Source organism: Aethalodelphis obliquidens, unplaced genomic scaffold, assembly GCF_003676395.1.
Source record: "Aethalodelphis obliquidens isolate GAN/ISIS:26980383/991018 unplaced genomic scaffold, ASM367639v1 scaffold30, whole genome shotgun sequence".
NCBI classification, from domain to species: Eukaryota; Metazoa; Chordata; class Mammalia; order Artiodactyla; family Delphinidae; genus Aethalodelphis; species Aethalodelphis obliquidens.
The window spans coordinates 16,407,284-16,425,254 of NW_020837974.1; the positions used below are offsets into that span (position 1 = coordinate 16,407,284).

The 17,971-nt window shown below is 54.2% G+C and overlaps 2 protein-coding genes across 14 annotated transcripts; one reads left to right on the top strand and one right to left on the bottom strand.

Annotated features, from left to right (window-relative positions):
- The first annotated feature begins 438 nt into the window (after window positions 1–438).
- Window positions 439–13,676, top strand: ATXN2L (ataxin 2 like). Of its 13 annotated transcripts, none has more exons than XM_027126489.1 (23): window positions 535–1,054; window positions 2,554–2,590; window positions 2,808–2,864; window positions 2,951–3,022; window positions 3,422–3,572; window positions 4,007–4,131; window positions 4,980–5,071; window positions 5,519–5,719; window positions 6,328–6,503; window positions 6,673–6,783; window positions 7,339–7,533; window positions 7,622–7,693; window positions 7,938–8,008; window positions 8,182–8,477; window positions 8,556–8,625; window positions 9,006–9,152; window positions 9,277–9,349; window positions 9,443–9,630; window positions 9,982–10,111; window positions 10,202–10,323; window positions 10,489–10,701; window positions 10,828–11,071; window positions 11,221–12,143. In XM_027126489.1, exons 1-23 carry the CDS (start codon window positions 759–761, stop codon window positions 11,373–11,375), a joined length of 3,294 nt encoding a protein of 1,097 aa, XP_026982290.1. In that variant the 5' UTR covers window positions 535–758; the 3' UTR covers window positions 11,376–12,143. The 13 variants fall into 13 exon arrangements, 10 of the variants coding, with proteins under 10 accessions (XP_026982287.1, XP_026982290.1, XP_026982281.1 ...); XR_003437068.1 differs by having other exon boundaries at window positions 536–1,054; window positions 10,828–11,380; window positions 11,493–12,143; XR_003437069.1 differs by having other exon boundaries at window positions 536–1,054; window positions 10,828–11,380; window positions 11,622–12,143.
- Window positions 13,677–14,525: 849 nt separating this feature from the next.
- Window positions 14,526–17,942, bottom strand: TUFM (Tu translation elongation factor, mitochondrial). The gene is made up of 10 exons (XM_027126513.1): window positions 17,810–17,942; window positions 17,510–17,704; window positions 16,871–17,037; window positions 16,555–16,659; window positions 16,299–16,463; window positions 16,019–16,151; window positions 15,831–15,935; window positions 15,580–15,731; window positions 15,371–15,490; window positions 14,526–14,892 (listed from the first exon to the last, which is right to left on the bottom strand). Exons 1-10 carry the CDS (start codon window positions 17,850–17,852, stop codon window positions 14,719–14,721), a joined length of 1,359 nt encoding a protein of 452 aa, XP_026982314.1. The 5' UTR covers window positions 17,853–17,942; the 3' UTR covers window positions 14,526–14,718.
- Window positions 17,943–17,971: the final 29 nt, after the last annotated feature.

The window sequence follows — 17,971 nt, forward strand, 5'->3', positions numbered from 1 at the left end:
GGCCCCATGCAACGTACCACAAGCCTAGGATAAGTCCCTGGTCTAGTCGCGGGATTTCTTTTTGCACTCAAGACTCCGCCCATGGGCCCCCAAATGGCGGAAGAACTGTACCCTTCGTCGTGACTTCTCACACGACTGCGGAGGTATCCCGACGCTACGCCGGCGGCCTAGGCGGGGCGGCCGGCTCTTCCTTCCTCTCTGCTTCTTCGGCTCCACCCCCAGCGCTTCAGACGCTCATTGTGAAGCGACAGCGGTTGGCAGCCTTTCGGGCTCCTTGAGACCTAGAGACCATAAGTCCTTGGCGCGCGTGAGCGCCCGCGCTGCTCTTTCCCAACTCCAAAGGCGAGGGGCGCGAGATTCACCTTTTTTTATTCTCGCCTCTCCCGCCCGGAGCTAAACGCCCCGGTGCGCGGGGACAGCTCGCGCCGCCGCTCCCTCCTCTCCCCCCGCTTCGGGAGCTCCCGCCCGGGCGCTCTTCCCCCTCCCCTTTCCCCGGCGACGCGCACGCGCGCCAAGCCGGCTCGCGCCCTCTTGCTTTCCTCCGGCCCGCGAGACCCCCTCCCCTTCCGCCTCGCGGCGCTTCCTCGCACCGCGATCTTCTCTCTCCACCCCCGACACCGCGGGGCTCGCCCCCGCCCGCCAACGGCGGGTCCCCAGCTTCCCAGTCCCCGTCGTTTCCCGCGCTCTCCGGCGGGGGCCCAGCCCCGGCTTCCTCTCTCCCTCCCTTCCCCCTAATTCCCCTTCCGGACGCTGCCATCATGTTGAAGCCTCAGCCGCCACAACAGACCTCCCAGCCCCAGCAGCCGCCCCCCACGCAACAGGCCGTGGCCCGCCGGCCTCCCGGGGGCACCAGCCCTCCCAACGGCGGCCTCCCGGGGCCCCTGGCCTCCACCTCGGCTCCCCCAGGGCCTCCCGCCGCTGCTTCCCCCTGCTTGGGGCCTGCAGCCGCTGCCGGGAGCGGGCTCCGCCGGGGAGCTGAGAGCATCTTGGCGCCGCCGCCGCCGCAGCAGCAACATCAGGAGAGGCCAGGGGCAGCGGCCATCGGCAGCGCCAGGTGAGGATGGGTGGGTTTCCGGGCGCTGGAGCCGAGGTGGCTGAGACACCGCGCGAGGCGGACTTCCAGCCTGGCCACCTTTGAGGGGCGCCAGGGGGAGTGGGGAAACCCCGGGAAGCTGGGGTTGGGCTCCTCAGGTCCAAACAGGTCGGAGGAAAAGGGCCCCCGGACGGCCACCGGGGCATTTAGGGGCCGTGTTCACCTCTGCGAGCCTAGTCAGGGCTCGGGACCTGGGCTTTAAGGGCAGGCAGGGCGCATCCCGCCAGCGGCGTCGGAACGAGGAGTTTGGGGGGGGGGGGGGAAGAGGTGATCGGGGTCCCCGGCTCCATTACCACGAAGGGTCTGGCGGTCCCCGGCTTCAGCCAATGGGGAGTCAGCTGCGGGAAGGGGTCCCTGGCCGTAGCCAATGGAGGGGGGCGCGCGGCCCACAGTTTGGCCAATGGGGAGGGAGGGACTTGGGAGCGAGTTGCTACCTCCCCCTTCCCAGTCTGGCCAGTAGGAGGGGAGCAGGGTGGGCGGGGGGACGGAAGGAGGGACGAAGCTGGGAGGACTGCGGGTCGGGAACCTCCAGCGCGCGCGCGCGCTCTTCCCCTACGTGTGCGCGGATGCTGTGTCTTATGACCCGGCCATTCTCCAGCCCCGGGTAACATATAGGGCAGCTGCTGGGAGTGTGCGTGGACGGGATCGCCTGGTGTTGTTGGATGAGTGGTGGACACCCCACTCGGTTTCTTCTTGTGTGGGTGTATGGAATTGAGAGTGGAGGTACACGCAGGCGCAATGGGTTCTGATCGCGTGAGGGGGGGGTTGGAAGAGGCCCGTGGGCTTTAGTGCGCAGGCGCAGACCGGGCGAGGCTTCCCGGTGGATAGGTTTTGCGGCTGCGCTGTCCCCCAGCCCCGCCAACGGCCCCCCTGATCGCCCTCTTCAACCGCTGGTTACATCACCCAGCGAGGAGCAGGGTTATCGGGCGATAGGTGACCCCTCCCAGAGTGGGTAACAGGCTGAATGAGTAAAGAAGTCGAGAAGGGTGGATTATAGAGGGAGTACCCCCATCCTCCAGGGTTTAGGACGTAAAAATGATGGTCTTTTCTGTTTCGGAAGTAATATGCCTGAGCTAGGTAGTTCCAAATCTGCACTCTGTGAGTTTCCACCTTTACATCGGGGGTGGGTTATTTGTTGTCGAATATTGTAGCATTTGTCTTTTGGAAGCATGCAGCCCTGGCCCTCTTGCAGAAAGTGAGACGGTTGTGTTGAATTGGCTTCTTAAAGCAATTGACAACTGTTGATGATTGACTGGCATTTGGAGAAAATGGCTTTTAATGCCTGTGTTTCTCTCTCTATAAAGTGAGAATTTGAAAATCTTATTGATTAATTGGTTTGTATCCTAAATGATCATCTTCACATGGCATCTGGCTCTAGCATACCAAGTTCTTTGAAATCAGTTGTATAAGAGGGATTGAACATATTTAAATAACTAGTTTCTCACTTCTTTCTCTTACAGGGGACAAAGCACAGGAAAGGGACCCCCACAGTCACCGGTGAGTGCCTTTTCCCCCCTGCCTAAGGTACAGAGACCTAAAAGATGTATTTGTGGGGGTATAGGGCAGATTAGGTGCAGAAATAGTCAGATGGGTTCAGAAGCGCAAGGGGCACAGCACATACAAGGTGGGTGTGCGTGGAATGTGGACATTTTGAAGGAAGGTGAGATGGTGACTGGCTGTTCCTTTATTTGTCCCTCTCCTGTGTTACTGACAGGTGTTTGAGGGTGTCTACAACAATTCCAGGATGCTGCATTTCCTTACAGCTGTTGTGGTAAGTGGGTACCTAACCCCTAGGTTGAGGAATGTAATGCATCAGTTTGCTAAAGGCACTCTTCTTACCCCCCGCCCCCCTTTCAGGGCTCCACTTGTGATGTAAAGGTAAAGAATGGTACCACCTATGAAGGTATCTTCAAGACCCTGAGCTCAAAGGTCAGTGTATTCAAATTAGCTTAGCTTTGGAGTTACATGGGAGGAAGAGGGGGAGAATGAAATAGGCTCAGTTGCAGATATAAATTGAGTGGTGTTGGTCAGCATTGTGGCTGTACTCATTTTTGTAGGCCTGTGCCGGAATAGTGCTGCATGCACTTAAAAGATATGGGTTTGAGATTTGAGGGCTCAGTACTATGATGTTAAAATGCTCAACTTTAAAGATGTGAATTTTTAAGTTTGGGAATTTGGCTAAGTCCTGTGGCTGGTGTTGAGAAGACAGTGCACGTGAGAATGTGGTGTTGGGGAAAGTTTAGAAAGGGTAAAACAAAAGTAGTCATAGTTTTGTCTTCACATTTCTTGATCCTGACCCTTGGGTGTTGGGAAATGGGACTTTTGTAGTTTGAACTGGCAGTAGACGCTGTGCACCGGAAAGCATCGGAGCCAGCAGGTGGTCCTCGTCGGGAAGACATTGTGGACACCATGGTGTTTAAGCCAAGTGATGTCATGCTTGTCCACTTCCGAAATGTTGACTTCAATTATGCTACTAAAGGTATATTTTTGGGCCAGGGTGTTATGTCAGACCCACTTATTGAGTAGAGGGCAGAGAACGTGATGACTTGTTTCTCCTCCTCCCTCCCCCTCTTTACCATCTTCCTTTATCTCTGAGGAAGATGGCTAGATTTTTCTTCTTGAGAATATGTCTTAGTGTCTGAGATGCAGGGGAAGGAGTTCCAGCCTGTGTTGTGGTTCTTCATAGTCTCCTTGCTTTGTTTCCAACTCCTTGCTTTGTTTCCAACTCTTGCTTTGTTTCCAACTCCTTGCTCCTCACTCTTAGAATGAGGCTTTTTATGCCGTACCCCCCCTTGCCCCCACCCCCCAGACTCTGGCACACAGAAACTTTTCTTTACTCCCGTGGTGGGAGGGGTGTTGGAAAGAAGGCTGTGAAATATCACCTGACTCCTGATCTTCAATCTGCCCTCACAGACAAGTTCACTGATTCAGCCATTGCCATGAACTCGAAGGTGAATGGGGAGCACAAGGAGAAGGTGCTTCAGCGCTGGGAGGGGGGCGACAGCAACAGCGATGACTACGACCTGGAGTCTGACATGGTACAGTCTCCTTCCCTGAGAACCTGAGAGCTGGGGAGCTCTGCTCCCAGAATGTGGGTTGTTGACACTGCATAATTCTTGGAACCGAGCGTTGCTGGGGTGGGCGGGGGGGACCACTTTTACTGTTGCTTGTTGATGGCAGTTAGAGTCCAATGGAAAATACAGAAAATAACAAAACAGAAATACCTGTTCTTCCATCATCTGTGATTGACAGCTGTTAACCTTTGCTTCAAGTCAGTTTCTTTCCAGCCTGGAAAAAAAAAAATATATAGATGAGATTGAGTACTGTGTAGGCCCATTTTCCTTTATCAGAACAACTACTGTGAACATTTAAAGTTGCTCATTAGTGAGCGCATTGTTATTTCACTGCATTAATTTGTCTAAAATTTACTTTTCTTATAGATTTTGAATTTTTCATGTTGGTCTGTGGATCTAGTCATTGCTCTTAACTGTTGTGTAGTGTCCTATTTATGTACATGTACATGTATGTATATACAACAAATTGTATTTATCCCTTTCCTTACTGATTGGTGTTTCTTTGGGCATTATTTTGGTATTGATAATAGCGCCTTAGTGAATTGTTAGAACATGTATCCCCATGTACGTATGCCAGAATTTCCCTGGGATATAAACCTGGAAACGGATGTTAGGTCTTAAAGACTTCTCTTTTGCTAGATATTGCCGGTTTGTACTACAGTCCGTAGTACTAGTTGACATTCCCACCAGCTGTGTTCCTTTTTTCACTCTTGATTTGGTCAGATTTTTAATCTTTCAACCTGATGGATGACAAAGACAGGTTATTGTTGCTTTCCTTCCTGGGTTTTAAAACATTCTCCCTTTTCCTTTAGTCCAATGGATGGGACCCCAATGAAATGTTCAAGTTCAATGAGGAGAACTACGGCATAAAGACCACCTATGACAGCAGTCTCTCTTCTTACACGTGAGTGTCTTTTGGTACTTCTCATGTGGTACAGCTTGAGGTGTGGGGTCATCAAGAGAGGAGGGTGGGTCTCTAGGTGGAACATAGCTTTTGTACATGCTTTTCTGGGTGCTGGGTTGCCCACTCTCCACTCCTGATCTGCCTGTGAACTGCTCCCGCAGAGGTTTTCTCTTTTAACCTTGATTCCATGAGTAGAATTAACTGCTTTCTTGTCGATACTTTTCCTCTAAAACCTTAACAGATTTATATATGTGTCTAAGTGTCCCTCAGATTCAGAGATAGGCCTTGCTGCTCTGCCTGGGACCCTCCTAAATGCCAGTTCAATACATGCTGAGTTGTTGAAGGGTTTAAGCACCTACATATCTGAGCTGGTGATGGGACTGATAGAAATGTCTTCCCTTTTTCCCCTCTTGTCCTGTGGCACTGGGATGGTCGTGGTCCTCTCAGGGTGCCCTTAGAGAAGGACAACTCGGAAGAATTTCGTCAGCGGGAGCTGCGTGCAGCCCAGTTGGCTCGAGAGATTGAATCGAGCCCTCAGTACCGCCTGCGGATCGCCATGGAGAATGATGACGGGCGCACCGAGGAGGAGAAGCACAGTGCAGTTCAGCGACAGGGTTCAGGGCGAGAGAGCCCCAGCTTGGCATCTAGGTGATTACTAGGGGTGGCTGGCCCATGTGGGGCTCACCGTTTGGGCCAGGGCTTGGGCCAAGAGCTCGGTATACTCTTGTTGAAGCCTCACAGCCATATAGGTTTATACATAGTTATTCCCAGTTCTTAGGTTTAGGAGACTGAAGTCTAGAATCATTAGGTAATTTGCCCAAGGTAACAAGGCTAAAGCTTATGGATTAAGGACAGGTTTTTTTCAGCTTTTTGATACATGTTCTTTTCCTCTGCATATTCATTCATATGTTTTTCTACTCTTCCCTTTATGAAAATGAAACCAAAGTGTATAGTGTCTTATAAAAGCTGCACCTTAAACCACAGTGTGAAACTACCTTTCTTGTAGGCCAGGAGGGTTAGGATTGTGGAGTACTGGCTGCTTTGTTCTGGTCAGGGGTTGATGCAACATAAGGGCATAATCCTGGAGTCACAGAACACATAACCAGGACAGTTCGTCGAGTGCAAGAGTGCAGACAGCCGAAACCAGGCATAGTTGCGTGTGTGTGTTGAGGCAGGAGGTAGACTTTAGGAGGAGGGCTTCATCTTTGTAAAATGTGTTTTGTGGCTACTTAATGTTATTTGAACTCTCTCCCCAGGGAGGGAAAGTATATCCCTCTACCCCAACGAGTTCGGGAAGGTCCCCGGGGAGGAGTTCGATGCAGTAGTTCTCGGGGTGGCCGGCCTGGCCTTAGCTCTTTGCCACCTCGTGGCCCTCACCATCTTGACAATAGCAGCCCTGGCCCAGGTTCTGAGACACGCGGTATCAATGGAGGTGAGTTATGAAGCAGACTTGCTGGGGGCAGGGAACAGGAAGGTAAGGAGGTGGGGAAGACAATTAAAAGGATTTAGATGGGTTAGAAGGAAGGTGTGTTGATGGTAATGTAATAGCAAGAACTCTGCCTCTTTTTTCCCATCTTTAAAAAAAAAAAAAAAAAAATTAGGCCCTTCCCGCATGTCCCCTAAGGCACAGCGGCCTCTGAGAGGTGCCAAGACTCTGTCTTCCCCCAGCAGCAGGCCTTCTGGAGAAGCTTCTGTTCCACCTCCTCCTGCAGGTAAGATTCCAGTGGTGTTACATGAAGAAATGGATAGAAATTTGTGAAGGGATGTAAGCATGTCAGTTGTTAGAATGCTGGGATGGGAGACAGTTTCGAGATGTGATGAAAGGTGTTTTGGAGGCTTGGATTTATGCTTTTTAGGAAATAATTTTTCAGTTTCCCTCGTGCAGAAATCCCAGCGTGGCAATCCATGGGTTGTGTCTGGCCAGCAGATGTCTTTTGTTTAAATTAGTTGCCAACATTTTAAGACAGGAGAAAACATAGAAAATTTCTAATTTCTTTTGAAATACAGAAAGTTCTGCCAACACTGAACCTGTCTTGCTGCATAGCTCTGGTTGGCTGGAACTGAGTCATGCCTGTCCCTTTCAGCATTCCAGTCTTTCATGGTAGCCATGAAGCCATTTTACCTGCTTACCCTATCTGCCTTGCCCTTCTAAGTATTTAGGTTTGTGACCTTGTGGATAAACTTTTCTTGGTGTTTCTGGTGAGTCCCCGGTACCCATTGCTCATTGACCAGCAGTAACTATCACGTCGCTCTCCCTTTTCTTCCAGTAGGCCGGATGTACCCCCCACGCTCTCCCAAGTCAGCTGCCCCTGCCCCAATCTCAGCTTCCTGTCCTGAGCCTCCCATCGGCTCAGCAGTACCGACCTCTTCAGCTTCCATCCCCGTGACATCATCAGTTGGGGATCCTGGAGTAGGCTCCATTTCCCCAGCTTCTCCAAAGATCTCACTGGCACCCACAGATGGTAAGAGCCACCTGCTTGAGGGCCGTGGACAGTGGGAAGTGTGGTTCTGGAGAGAAGGGCCTTCATGCATCTCTCCTTTCTTGTTCAGTAAAAGAACTCCCAGCCAAGGAACCTGGGAGAACGCTGGAGTCCCAGGAGCTGTCCCGGATAGCAGGGAAAGGTGAGGATTTTTTTTTTTTTTTTTTTCTGCCAGAGTCTATTATCCCTTGGATTAGGACAGACTTTCAGTTAGGAAAGTTGTTGGGATTCAGAAGAAGACAACGTGTATCAGCCCTCTGATCCTAACTTAAAGGGCTCTAAAGAGCTCTTCTTGTTTTCCGTGGTTTCTTTGTCCTTTGGGGTGCTGTGTAGCCACCTTCGAGAAAAGAAATGTATATTTTTTCCTTTTTTGGTATATCTCATAGTCCCTGGCCTTCAGAACGAGCAGAAACGCTTTCAACTGGAAGAACTGAGAAAATTTGGGGCCCAGTTTAAGGTGAGAGAAGTGTGGGAATGAGCTAGGATGTTAGGATGGAGATGAAGGGGGTTATGGAATAGGCACTGGTGGCACCAAGAGGTGAGAGCAAGCAAAGATGAAGGAGGAAGGGGGGCTTGGGGTCTGGACTGGACAGTACTCTGTACGTTGTGTATGTGTTTCTCTCCTTCCAGCTTCAGCCCAGTAGCTCCCCTGAGACCAGCCTGGATCCTTTTCCTCCCCGGATCCTAAAGGAGGAGGCCAAAGGGAAGGAGAAGGAGGTTGATGGTCTTTTGGCTTCAGAGCCCATGGGGTCCCCTGTTTCCTCCAAGACAGAATCCATATCGGATAAGGAGGACAAACCACCCCTGCCACCAGCAGGAGGCGCCGAAGGGCCGGATCAGCCCCCACCGCCTTGCCCAAGCCAAACCAGTAGCCCCCCAGTGGGCCTCATCAAGGGAGATGACAAGGATGAGGGCCCTGTTGCTGAGTGAGTGGGGTGGGGAGCTGGGTGGGTATCGGGTGACGAGGGGAAACCGTGAGCATTTACTTTATTTTTCTCTCATAGACAAGTGAAGAAGTCAACATTGAACCCTAATGCCAAGGAGTTCAATCCCACTAAGCCGCTGCTGTCTGTGGTGAGATGGGCTGGGGGCATGTGGGCTTCGGGTTCCGTGAGGGAGACTTGGGAGCAGGTGCTAGAGCAGTGCGGGGCGGGGGCACCTGACTGTCAGGCAGCGAGAGGTGACAGAGTCTGGTAGTTAGGACACGGGCCCACTGACTCCGCGTGATCCTCTGTGCCTGCAGGCTTTGTGATCTCAGGCCACTTAACCTCTCTGTCTCAGGTTCCTCACCTGTAATTTGAGAAAGCTCATCTCATAGGGTTTGACGTGAGGCTTAACCAAGAAAAAGCATAGGATGTGTTGGGCGCACAGCACTCCGTGGATGCTGTTGACTGGGGTGGGGGGGGTACGAAAGTCATTAAGATATCTTACACGTGTCCTCCTTTGTCTCACAGAATAAATCCACCAGTACTCCAACTTCTCCTGGGCCCCGGACTCATTCAACTCCCTCCATCCCGGTGCTGACAGCAGGCCAGAGTGGGCTATATAGCCCCCAGTACATTTCCTACATACCTCAGATCCACATGGGACCAGCTGTTCAGGTGAGAGAAGAGACTGGGTGGCCCAGGGTAAGAGGTTTGGCTGGGCCACCTGAGGGACCGAGTCACACCTGTTCTGAGCATTGATAAGCAAGTCGTTCAGTCTCACCTGTGTTCTTGTCCCTAGGCACCTCAGATGTATCCATATCCTGTGTCCAACTCAGTGCCTGGACAGCAGGGCAAGTACCGGGGAGCAAAAGGTGAGCAGGGTCAGGAGGGGCAGGCGGTGGCACTGCCTGGTGCCTGCTGGCAGATGGAGCTTGAGCTCTGCACTATTTTCCCCCCACTGGCAGGCTCCCTGCCCCCCCAGCGCTCGGACCAACACCAGCCAGCCTCAGCCCCTCCGATGATGCAGGCCGCCGCCGCTGCTGGCCCCCCTCTGGTGGCTGCCACACCTTATTCTTCCTACATCCCCTACAATCCACAGCAGTTCCCAGGCCAGCCCGCCATGATGCAGCCCATGGCCCACTACCCCTCGCAGGTGACTGAGGCGCGGGAGGAGAGAGGGGTGCAGAGCCCCCGCTTCTTAGGAAGCCCGTCTTCTCCATCTCCCAGACTCCGGGAGCTGGCGAGGGAGGCAGGCAGAGTTCTGGGTGGTGGTGTCCCACTTGGGCTTCAGTCCTGGCTCTGGTAAGACCTGTGCAAGGCAGTGGATCCCTGGGCCTTAGTAGTGCTACACTTTATAGGGAAAAAGACTTAGTAGGGTTATTGTGAACGGGAAGCAGGGTGGTCGTGATGAGACCAGGGTAGCGCTGTTCCCAGGGTGCTCGTCAGCAGGCTACGCCTCCCGAGCCCTCCGCCGAGCCGACCGCTCCTCTCCTTGCTCCTCTAGCCGGTGTTTGCCCCCATGCTTCAAAGCAACCCACGCATGCTGACGTCGGGGAGCCATCCCCAGGCCATTGTGTCGTCCTCCACCCCTCAGTACCCTTCTGCAGAGCAGCCCACCCCCCAAGCCCTTTATGGTGAGTTCTGTACCCTCCCCCCTCCCGGCTGTGCTCCTCGGCCCCCTCCAGTGTGCTCAGCCCTGATTCTCTCCCCCTTTCCTGCTGTAGCCACTGTTCACCAGTCCTATCCACACCATGCCACGCAGCTCCATGCCCACCAGCCGCAGCCGGCCACCACGCCTACTGGGAGCCAGCCGCAGTCCCAGCATGCAGCCCCCAGTCCCGTCCAGGTGCCTGCCATGGGGGATCCAAGTGGGCGGAGCAGGAGTGAGTGGCTGCAAGAGGGATAGGGTAGGGGTCATTCCCCAGCGGGGAGGGAGGACCAGGGGTCAGCAAGTGGTAGGCCGGGGGACCGGAGAATGAAGTGGCACTCACCCTCCACTTCTCCTTGACAGCACCAGGCGGGGCAGGCCCCACACCTGGGCAGTGGACAGCCACAGCAGAACCTGTACCACCCAGGGGCCCTGACAGGCACGCCGCCTTCTCTGCCGCCGGGACCTTCTGCGCAGTCCCCTCAGAGCAGCTTCCCCCAGCCAGCCGCTGTGTATGCTATCCATGCCCACCAGCAGCTGCCCCACGGCTTCACCAACATGGCCCATGTTACCCAGGTGAGAGCCCACGTGACCTGCTTTGCCACAAGGACCTGAACCCTCAGTGCACCTTTCACTTCAGGCTCCTGACACTGGGATTTTCAGAGCCCGTGTCTGAAAGGTGTCGCTTTTTGTTCTCTGCAGGCCCATGTCCAAACTGGAATCACAGCAGCCCCGCCCCCTCACCCTGGGGCTCCCCACCCGCCCCAGGTGATGCTGCTGCACCCACCCCAGAGCCATGGGGGCCCCCCCCAAGGCGCGGTGCCCCAGAGTGGGGTGCCTGCACTCTCAGCTTCCACACCCTCACCCTATCCCTACATCGGACACCCCCAAGGTGAGCAGCCTGGCCAGGCGCCTGGATTTCCAGGAGGAGCCGATGACAGGATTCGTGAGTTCTCGTTAGCTGGGGGAATTTGGCATGGAAGAGCTGATGGGCTGCAGGTGGGGCAGGATGCACGGGTTCTGGGTGGGGAGTGAGGGGTCTTGGAGGCAGGGCTGTCCCACAGGGCGCCTGCCGACCTGCACCTGTCTGTGAAGTATGTAGGGTGGGCAGAAGCCACAGTCGCCGCCGCCAGGGGCTTGCTCCTGGCTCTGTCCTTTGCTTCCCTCCGTCCTCGCTCAGTTGTGATCCAGCAGCCCCCCTCCCCACTGCCTCCCCAGCTCTCAGTGACCCCGACTGTCTCCTGACTTAGCCGAGGTAAGGTCAGCGCAGCAGACAGGGCCAGGCTGGGGTGTGGGGGGCTGAGCTGGGCACATGAGGAAGGGCTCTGGCTCACTGGGAAACGGCGATTGATCTGTGCTTCTGACAGCCCCATGAGACACCTTGAGGAGGCGCTCCTACCAGCACTGCCCCACACCCCGCACTGGACGGCACTGGATGCAGGGACAGCTGCTTGGGTTCTAATGCTCCTGCTCTCTTCTCTTTCCCCTCCAACCAGTTCAATCTCATCCCTCCCAGCAGCTCCCCTTCCACCCCCCGGGGAACTGAAGATTGTCCTGGCCGCGACCTGAGACCTCCATGAGTGGAGGGAAGAGTGACCTATGTCTCTTCCCCCAGCAGCTCGGACCAGTCCCAGCCCCCCAATCCCCCTTTCCCCCCGGGGGCGGGGGGAGCTGGGGAATTCCTGCCAAGCACCTTGAATGGGAAGGGGGGCCTCAAAGTGGGCAGGGCCGGGGTCCAGCGGGGGTGGGGGGTTCCTGCTCTGCCCCTGCCCATCCCCACCCCATCTTGCCCTTCCATCCTCTCATCTATCCCCCCCCGCTGGAGACGAAGATCTTTTATTTTCTATTATTTATAACCTCAGACTTGGGCCCCCTGTTCTTTCTTCCCCATTAACTTGAATGACCTGCGTGAGAGACACAGATGCCCCACAAAGGATGGTTGGACAAGGACTTTTACTTTTTATTACATAAAAATATTTAAAAAAAATTAAAAAAAATAAAATTTTAAACTAACTTAACCCGCTTATAGTTTTCTCTTTGGAGAATAGTGAGATCGCAGCTCCGTTTTACGTGGTTCCCAAGGTGGGGCAGTGTAACAGTACAGCCCAAAGATGCCTTTCTGGCTCTGTAAGTGCTGCACAGGTCACCCAGTCTCTGTGGCTGTTTTCTCCCCTCAAAGTTGGCCTCATAGGTATGGTTTGAGGTTTTCATTTCTGATACAAGTACTTCATGAGTTCTGGCTGCCTCTTTACACTGAAAAGTACATTTAGTGTTTTGGGCCACTGGAAATAAGGGCCTGACTGGTACACAGCTGAGGGGTCTTGGGTGTGGGTGAGAGCTGTAAGATGAAGCTGCTGGTGAAAGTGGGGAGAGGGCTGAACTGAGCCAGGCTGAGGGGAGCAGGAGCTAAATGAGGAAGAGGGGAGGCAAGTATGGGATGGAGAAATAACAGGCTGCAGAAGAGGGGGTTCTTTCAGAGACGGAATTCTTACTATAGGACCTGGCCTTGGTTTCTTGTCTATAAAGTGAAGATTCACCCTTAGAGGTTAGAGGATGGGACTGGTGTTCAGTTATAGGCAGAGAAAATTGGCTGAGACCAGGGCAGGAAGAATGAAGTTAGATGTTGGGGGAGAATTCCCAAGTGTGAGTATCTGAAACCTGGTATTTGGCAGGCATGGCACTGGGGAAGACAGGCGAGGTGTTTAAAGAGGCGAGGAGAGAAAGGGGTTATCTGTAGCAGCTAACTGGCTGTTAAAAATGGGCTGGTGTGGGGTTCCAAGTGACTGGAGCTGTCTTAGGGGCCATCCGTTGGGGTTGGGAGGCAGCCCATGATGGAAGAAACAGGAGCAGGAAAGCCTCCAATTGGGCTCCTGATGTTTGCAGTGCAGATGGAGACAGGTTTCTGTAGTCCTGGGAGAGGTGTAATTGCAGGCATTCCTGAGTAGCCCTTCTGATGATAATTTATTCCTAAGAGCAGAAGTCTTGAAGTTGGAAGGGAACTAAGCCTCCCCCTCCGTCAGGAATCCTGAGAAACCCTTCAGCCTCACCTTGGACACTGAAGAGGGTAAAACAAGTAACCTCGCTTTACCGTTGGACAGTACTTTTCATGAAGTTCCTTTGTCCTCTCAAGTTTGCCTCGTTCTGGAATCACCGATCAGGCTTTTTCAAAACAGCTCTCAGGTTGGGCCCAAGACCACCCTCCCTTCTGAGCTGCTTGTGAACAGGTTGTCGGTCCTGAATATACTCATTTGTCAGGATCCAAGTTTGAAAGGGTGCCCATTAATCCCTGCTGAATGTTACCTTTTTTGTTGGGGGTCAGCATCTGACCGGTAATTTCAAGTTTTTATAAGTCGCAGCACTTTTTTCTTTTGGGCCATGCCATGCAGCTTGTGGTATCTCAGTTCCCCGACCAGGGATTGAACCCTGGCCCTGGGCAGTGAAAGCAGAGTCCTAACCACTGGACTGCCGTGGAATTCCCCCAAATCTCAGCATTTTACTCCCTGTGTATTTGATAAACAGACCTTATTAATGTTAAATATAAGTAAATGTTGAAAATGAAACTTTCATGCTATATTTTTTTTTTTAACTTGGACGAAATATTTTATTCACTTTCAGTAACCATAACTTCAGTTATGATTGATTGTTCCCAGCAGGATATGCTATAGTTTCTCACTCCTGTTTGGAATTAGTGATATGGTGGTGGTAACCCATCAAGCAGATTATGTATTTACCAAGTGTATTTTATGTGCTGGGTAAGATGCAGTTCCCAGTATCAAGCTTCAATAAAGGCAGCTAGACATTAACAGCCTAACTACTCAGAGGAAACCAGGTGGGTGTGGCACCTGAACTGGGCCCAAGCTACAACCACTTTCCCGGTATCTCCCAGTAGGATATCCAAAATATAGCCTATTATATGTAGCGTTTTGCTAGGCAATCAGACAAAGCTCACAGAATAGCTTCCAATCCTAATTCAGCTTCTCTGCCTTTTCTCAAGTTGTCACGGCAGTGGTGACAGCTTTAAGACAGGAGCTTTTCCACCCTGTACCATAGATGAACTCTTGAGGCTAGAGAGGTGATCTCAGTTCAAATGGCTCAGGGATCTCCCAAGCTATGTGTCCAGCTCCATTTTTTTTTTTTTTCTTTTTTGCGGTTCGCAGGCCTCTCGCTGCTGCGGCCTCTCCCGTTGCGGAGCACAGGCTCCGGACGCGCAGGCTCAGCGGCCATGGCACACGGGCCTAGCTGCTCCGCGGCACGTGGGATCTTCCCGGACCGGGGCACGAACCCGCGTCCTCTGCATCGGCAGGCGGACTCTCAACCACTGCGCCACCAGGGAAGCTCCAGCTCCATTTTTATATTCCTCATCCTCTCCAGTGTGTACAAACGACACAAGGCAAACAAACTAGCTTTCTATTCACAGAACAGTTTATTGACCTACCTCACCTGGCCGGCCACGTGGCCCTCTGGCCAAGGGAAGTGTCAGTCTAGCCGCAACTCGGCTGGGCTGCAGCCTCTGCCCTGAGAAGGGGGCACGAGAGGCAGGAAAGAACACTGGCCAGGGCAGCCACACAAGACAGCCCCAGCAGAGGTCCAGACTCAGCTCCACTTGATGTTCTTGTCCGCCTCGGTCATGGCTGGCGTGTCAGTGACGAGGCCAGTGCCGATGGTCCGGTTGCCATCTCGCAGGGTGAAACGGTGGCCTTTTTCTAAGATCATTGGCTGCCGCAGGATTAGGGTGAGCTTCAGGTCCTCCCCAGGCATGGCAAGCTCCTGGAGGGCAGAGACAAGGACCACTCATGTTCTTCAGGGTGCCTCCATTCCCTATTTGCTACCAACGAGGTTAAAGGTATGGGAAAATGAAGCAGGGTGACGATTCCTTCTGGGGATACCTTCATCCCAGCCGTTAGGCACATGCAAACAGCATACGCAAAGGCAGGAAAGGACTGGTGATTAGTGTTGCTAACATTTTTCTTGAGAAAAAAATGTTTAGGGAATTTTGGGTTATACAAGTTTCTTAGTTACAGGGCTTCTCTGAGCCCTTATGTAAAATACACTGGAACTCTCAACCACAGGAACTTTTCTGGGAAATCTTTGTGGGTAAATGCTACCAAAGCTAAGGAATACTGGATGAGGACTCATTCCCCCTAAATCCACTGATCCAGGCCCTTCCGTCACCAGTTCCACCTGCATCATCAGCCAGCTTCTCTTTAGGAGGGAAAAGTCTCCCACGCCGTCATATACATCGTACCTTCCCTGGAGGCAGGACAACCCGACAGGCCATGTCCCAAGTCAGGGAGAACATGACAGGCATGAAGTGGGATACAAAGGGCTTGTGGCGGCCACCCTCCTCCTTACTGAGAATGTACACCTGTGAGAGAAAACGACGGTGGAGCTGGGCGTGGCTGGAAGCACCGAGCCTCTCCACAGTGCCTGCCCACCATCGCAGGGAGCCCTCACCTGTGCCTCCACCTTCTGGTGGGGCTGGATGGAACCTGGCTTGGCCATGACCAGGCCACGCCTCAGGTCCTCCCGCTTCAAGCCGCGGACCAGGGCCCCAAGGTTGTCGCCTGCCTCTGCCCTCTCCAGGCTCTTGTGGAACATCTCGATTCCTAGGAGGGAGGAGGGTGTGGGGCAGAGGGAAGGCACAAGGGGTCTGCGAGGGGAGGGGTAATCCTGGAGCCCCTGTGTCCCAAGGCTTCCTTCTGTACCTGTCACCACACTGCGAATATTCTTGCTATGTCCCAGGAACTCACACTCATCTCCCCTCTTCAAAATGCCACGCTCTAGTGTGCCTGTCACCACCGTGCCCCGGCCTAGGAGAAACAGGACAGGATATCAGGGACCCCGGGTGAAGCTTCTGTGAGGGGAAGGGAGTGCAAATGAGCAGGGTCCTCACCGGGGATAGAGTACACTGACTCTATAGGCAGCAGGAAAGGCTTCTCCAGGTCCCGGGTGGGCACTGTGATGTGAGTGTCCACAGCATCCAGCAGCTTCTGCACAGACTTCAGGCCTAGCTCAGGGTCACGTTGCTATGAGCGGGAGGTGACAGGACACTGAAACTTCCATTCTGCTCCTCTTACTTGCCAAGAGCCAGTCTCCGGACTCAGAGCAGAGCTCTGACGCCCATCCAGCCCCATCCCCAGCCAGCAGTAGCTCCTGCCCGACCCCGCCCTCACCTCAAGGGCACAGAGGGCAGAGCCAACGATGATCGGAGTCTCCTCCCCTTTGTAGCCCAACTCAGTGAGCAGTTCCCTGATCTCCAGCTCCACCAGCTCCACCATCTCAGAGTCCTGCACAGCATCCGCCTTGTTCACATACACCACCACATGCTCTACTCCAATCTGTAGGTGGGGAAAGACATAGAGATGGTGTCCTGAGTGGCCCAACGCCGCCCCCCCTTCCTCCTTCCACCCGTACCCAGGCTCTGGGTACCTGTTTGGCCAGTAATAAGTGTTCTCGGGTCTGGGGCATGGGGCCATCGTTGGCTGCCACCACCAGGATGCAGCCGTCGAGGGGGGCTGTGCCTGTGATCATATTCTAGGGAGAGGAGAGGAGAGGAAACACTCAGTGTAGGTCAGTGACCTCCTCAGCTCCCCAGCCACCTCCTTACCACCTGCTGTGACTGGCCAGGCCCACAGGTCCATGATCTCAAAACCATACATCTCAAGTATCTTAACCTCCTCCCCACAAGCCTAACATTTTTCCCGAGGCGGGGGCAGTTCCAGGCCCTGTCCCCAGCAGCTCCCACCTTAACGTAGTCTGCATGACCGGGACAGTCAGTGTGGGCGTAGTGGCGCGCAGCGGTGCTGTACTCCACATGGGCGGCATTGATTGTGATACCTCGGGCTCGCTCCTCCGGGGCGTTGTCAATCTCCTCGTATTTCTTAAATTTGGCCCCACCTCCCTCGGCTAAAACTAACGGAAGGGAGGGAACACATATTTCAGCTAAAGTTCCACAGGTAGAGGAGGGGCTCAGGCCACACCCCTGGGCCCCTCCTACCTATACAAAGGACAGTCTGGGAGAAGCAGGCTTCCGAGACGCCCTCCTTCAACTCCTGGAGCAGAGGTAACTTCAGGTCAGAAAGAAAGGTTATAGGGCCTCAAGGGCCATCCCTGTGACTTCTCTAGGGTAACACCTCTGCTTACACGGCAGTCCCCAGGGCTGGAGGTAGGCCATTCGGGGTCCCCCAATTTATGCATCACAAACTTCTTCATGTCTACGGGAAATCTGTTTCCTGCATGCTGCAACCTACTGTCCGCCCGAGTTCCGGCGCCTGGGGTCACACTAAACATCTCTAGCAGCCTCTCCGCGGGTCCCACCTCCCTGGCTCCAGGTCCCGCCAGCAGAGCGGGCGCTGCCGGAAGCCTCCACCCCAACCCTGCTTACTTTTCGTGATGGCCGCGGTCAGTGTGGTCTTGCCGTGGTCTACATGGCCAATGGTACCCACGTTTACATGGGGCTTGTCGCGCACATAGATCTTCTTGGCCTCCACAGCCAGGCCGCGGCACAAGAGGGGCAATGCCGGGCCCTTCAGCGGCCGCAAAAGGCCCTTCAGCAGTGGGATCGGGCCGGCGCCGAGACCTGCCGGGGCAGAGGCTTGGAGTCAGGGCGCTGGTCTGAGCCCGGCCGCTCCCGAAGAACCCACGTGAACCCGGGCCGCAATCGCCCCCCCCCCCGCCCCCTCACCGCTGAAGAGGGGCGTCGCGCGCAGCACCGTCGAGGCCGCCATTGTGGTCGTACTGATGCCCGGACTAGTGTGTACCGGGCACTGGCGGCGGCGCGTGCGGTAAGCAAAGGACAACTGTGGATGGAAGTCGCTTCCGGCGGAAGTGAGGGCCGAGAGGGCAA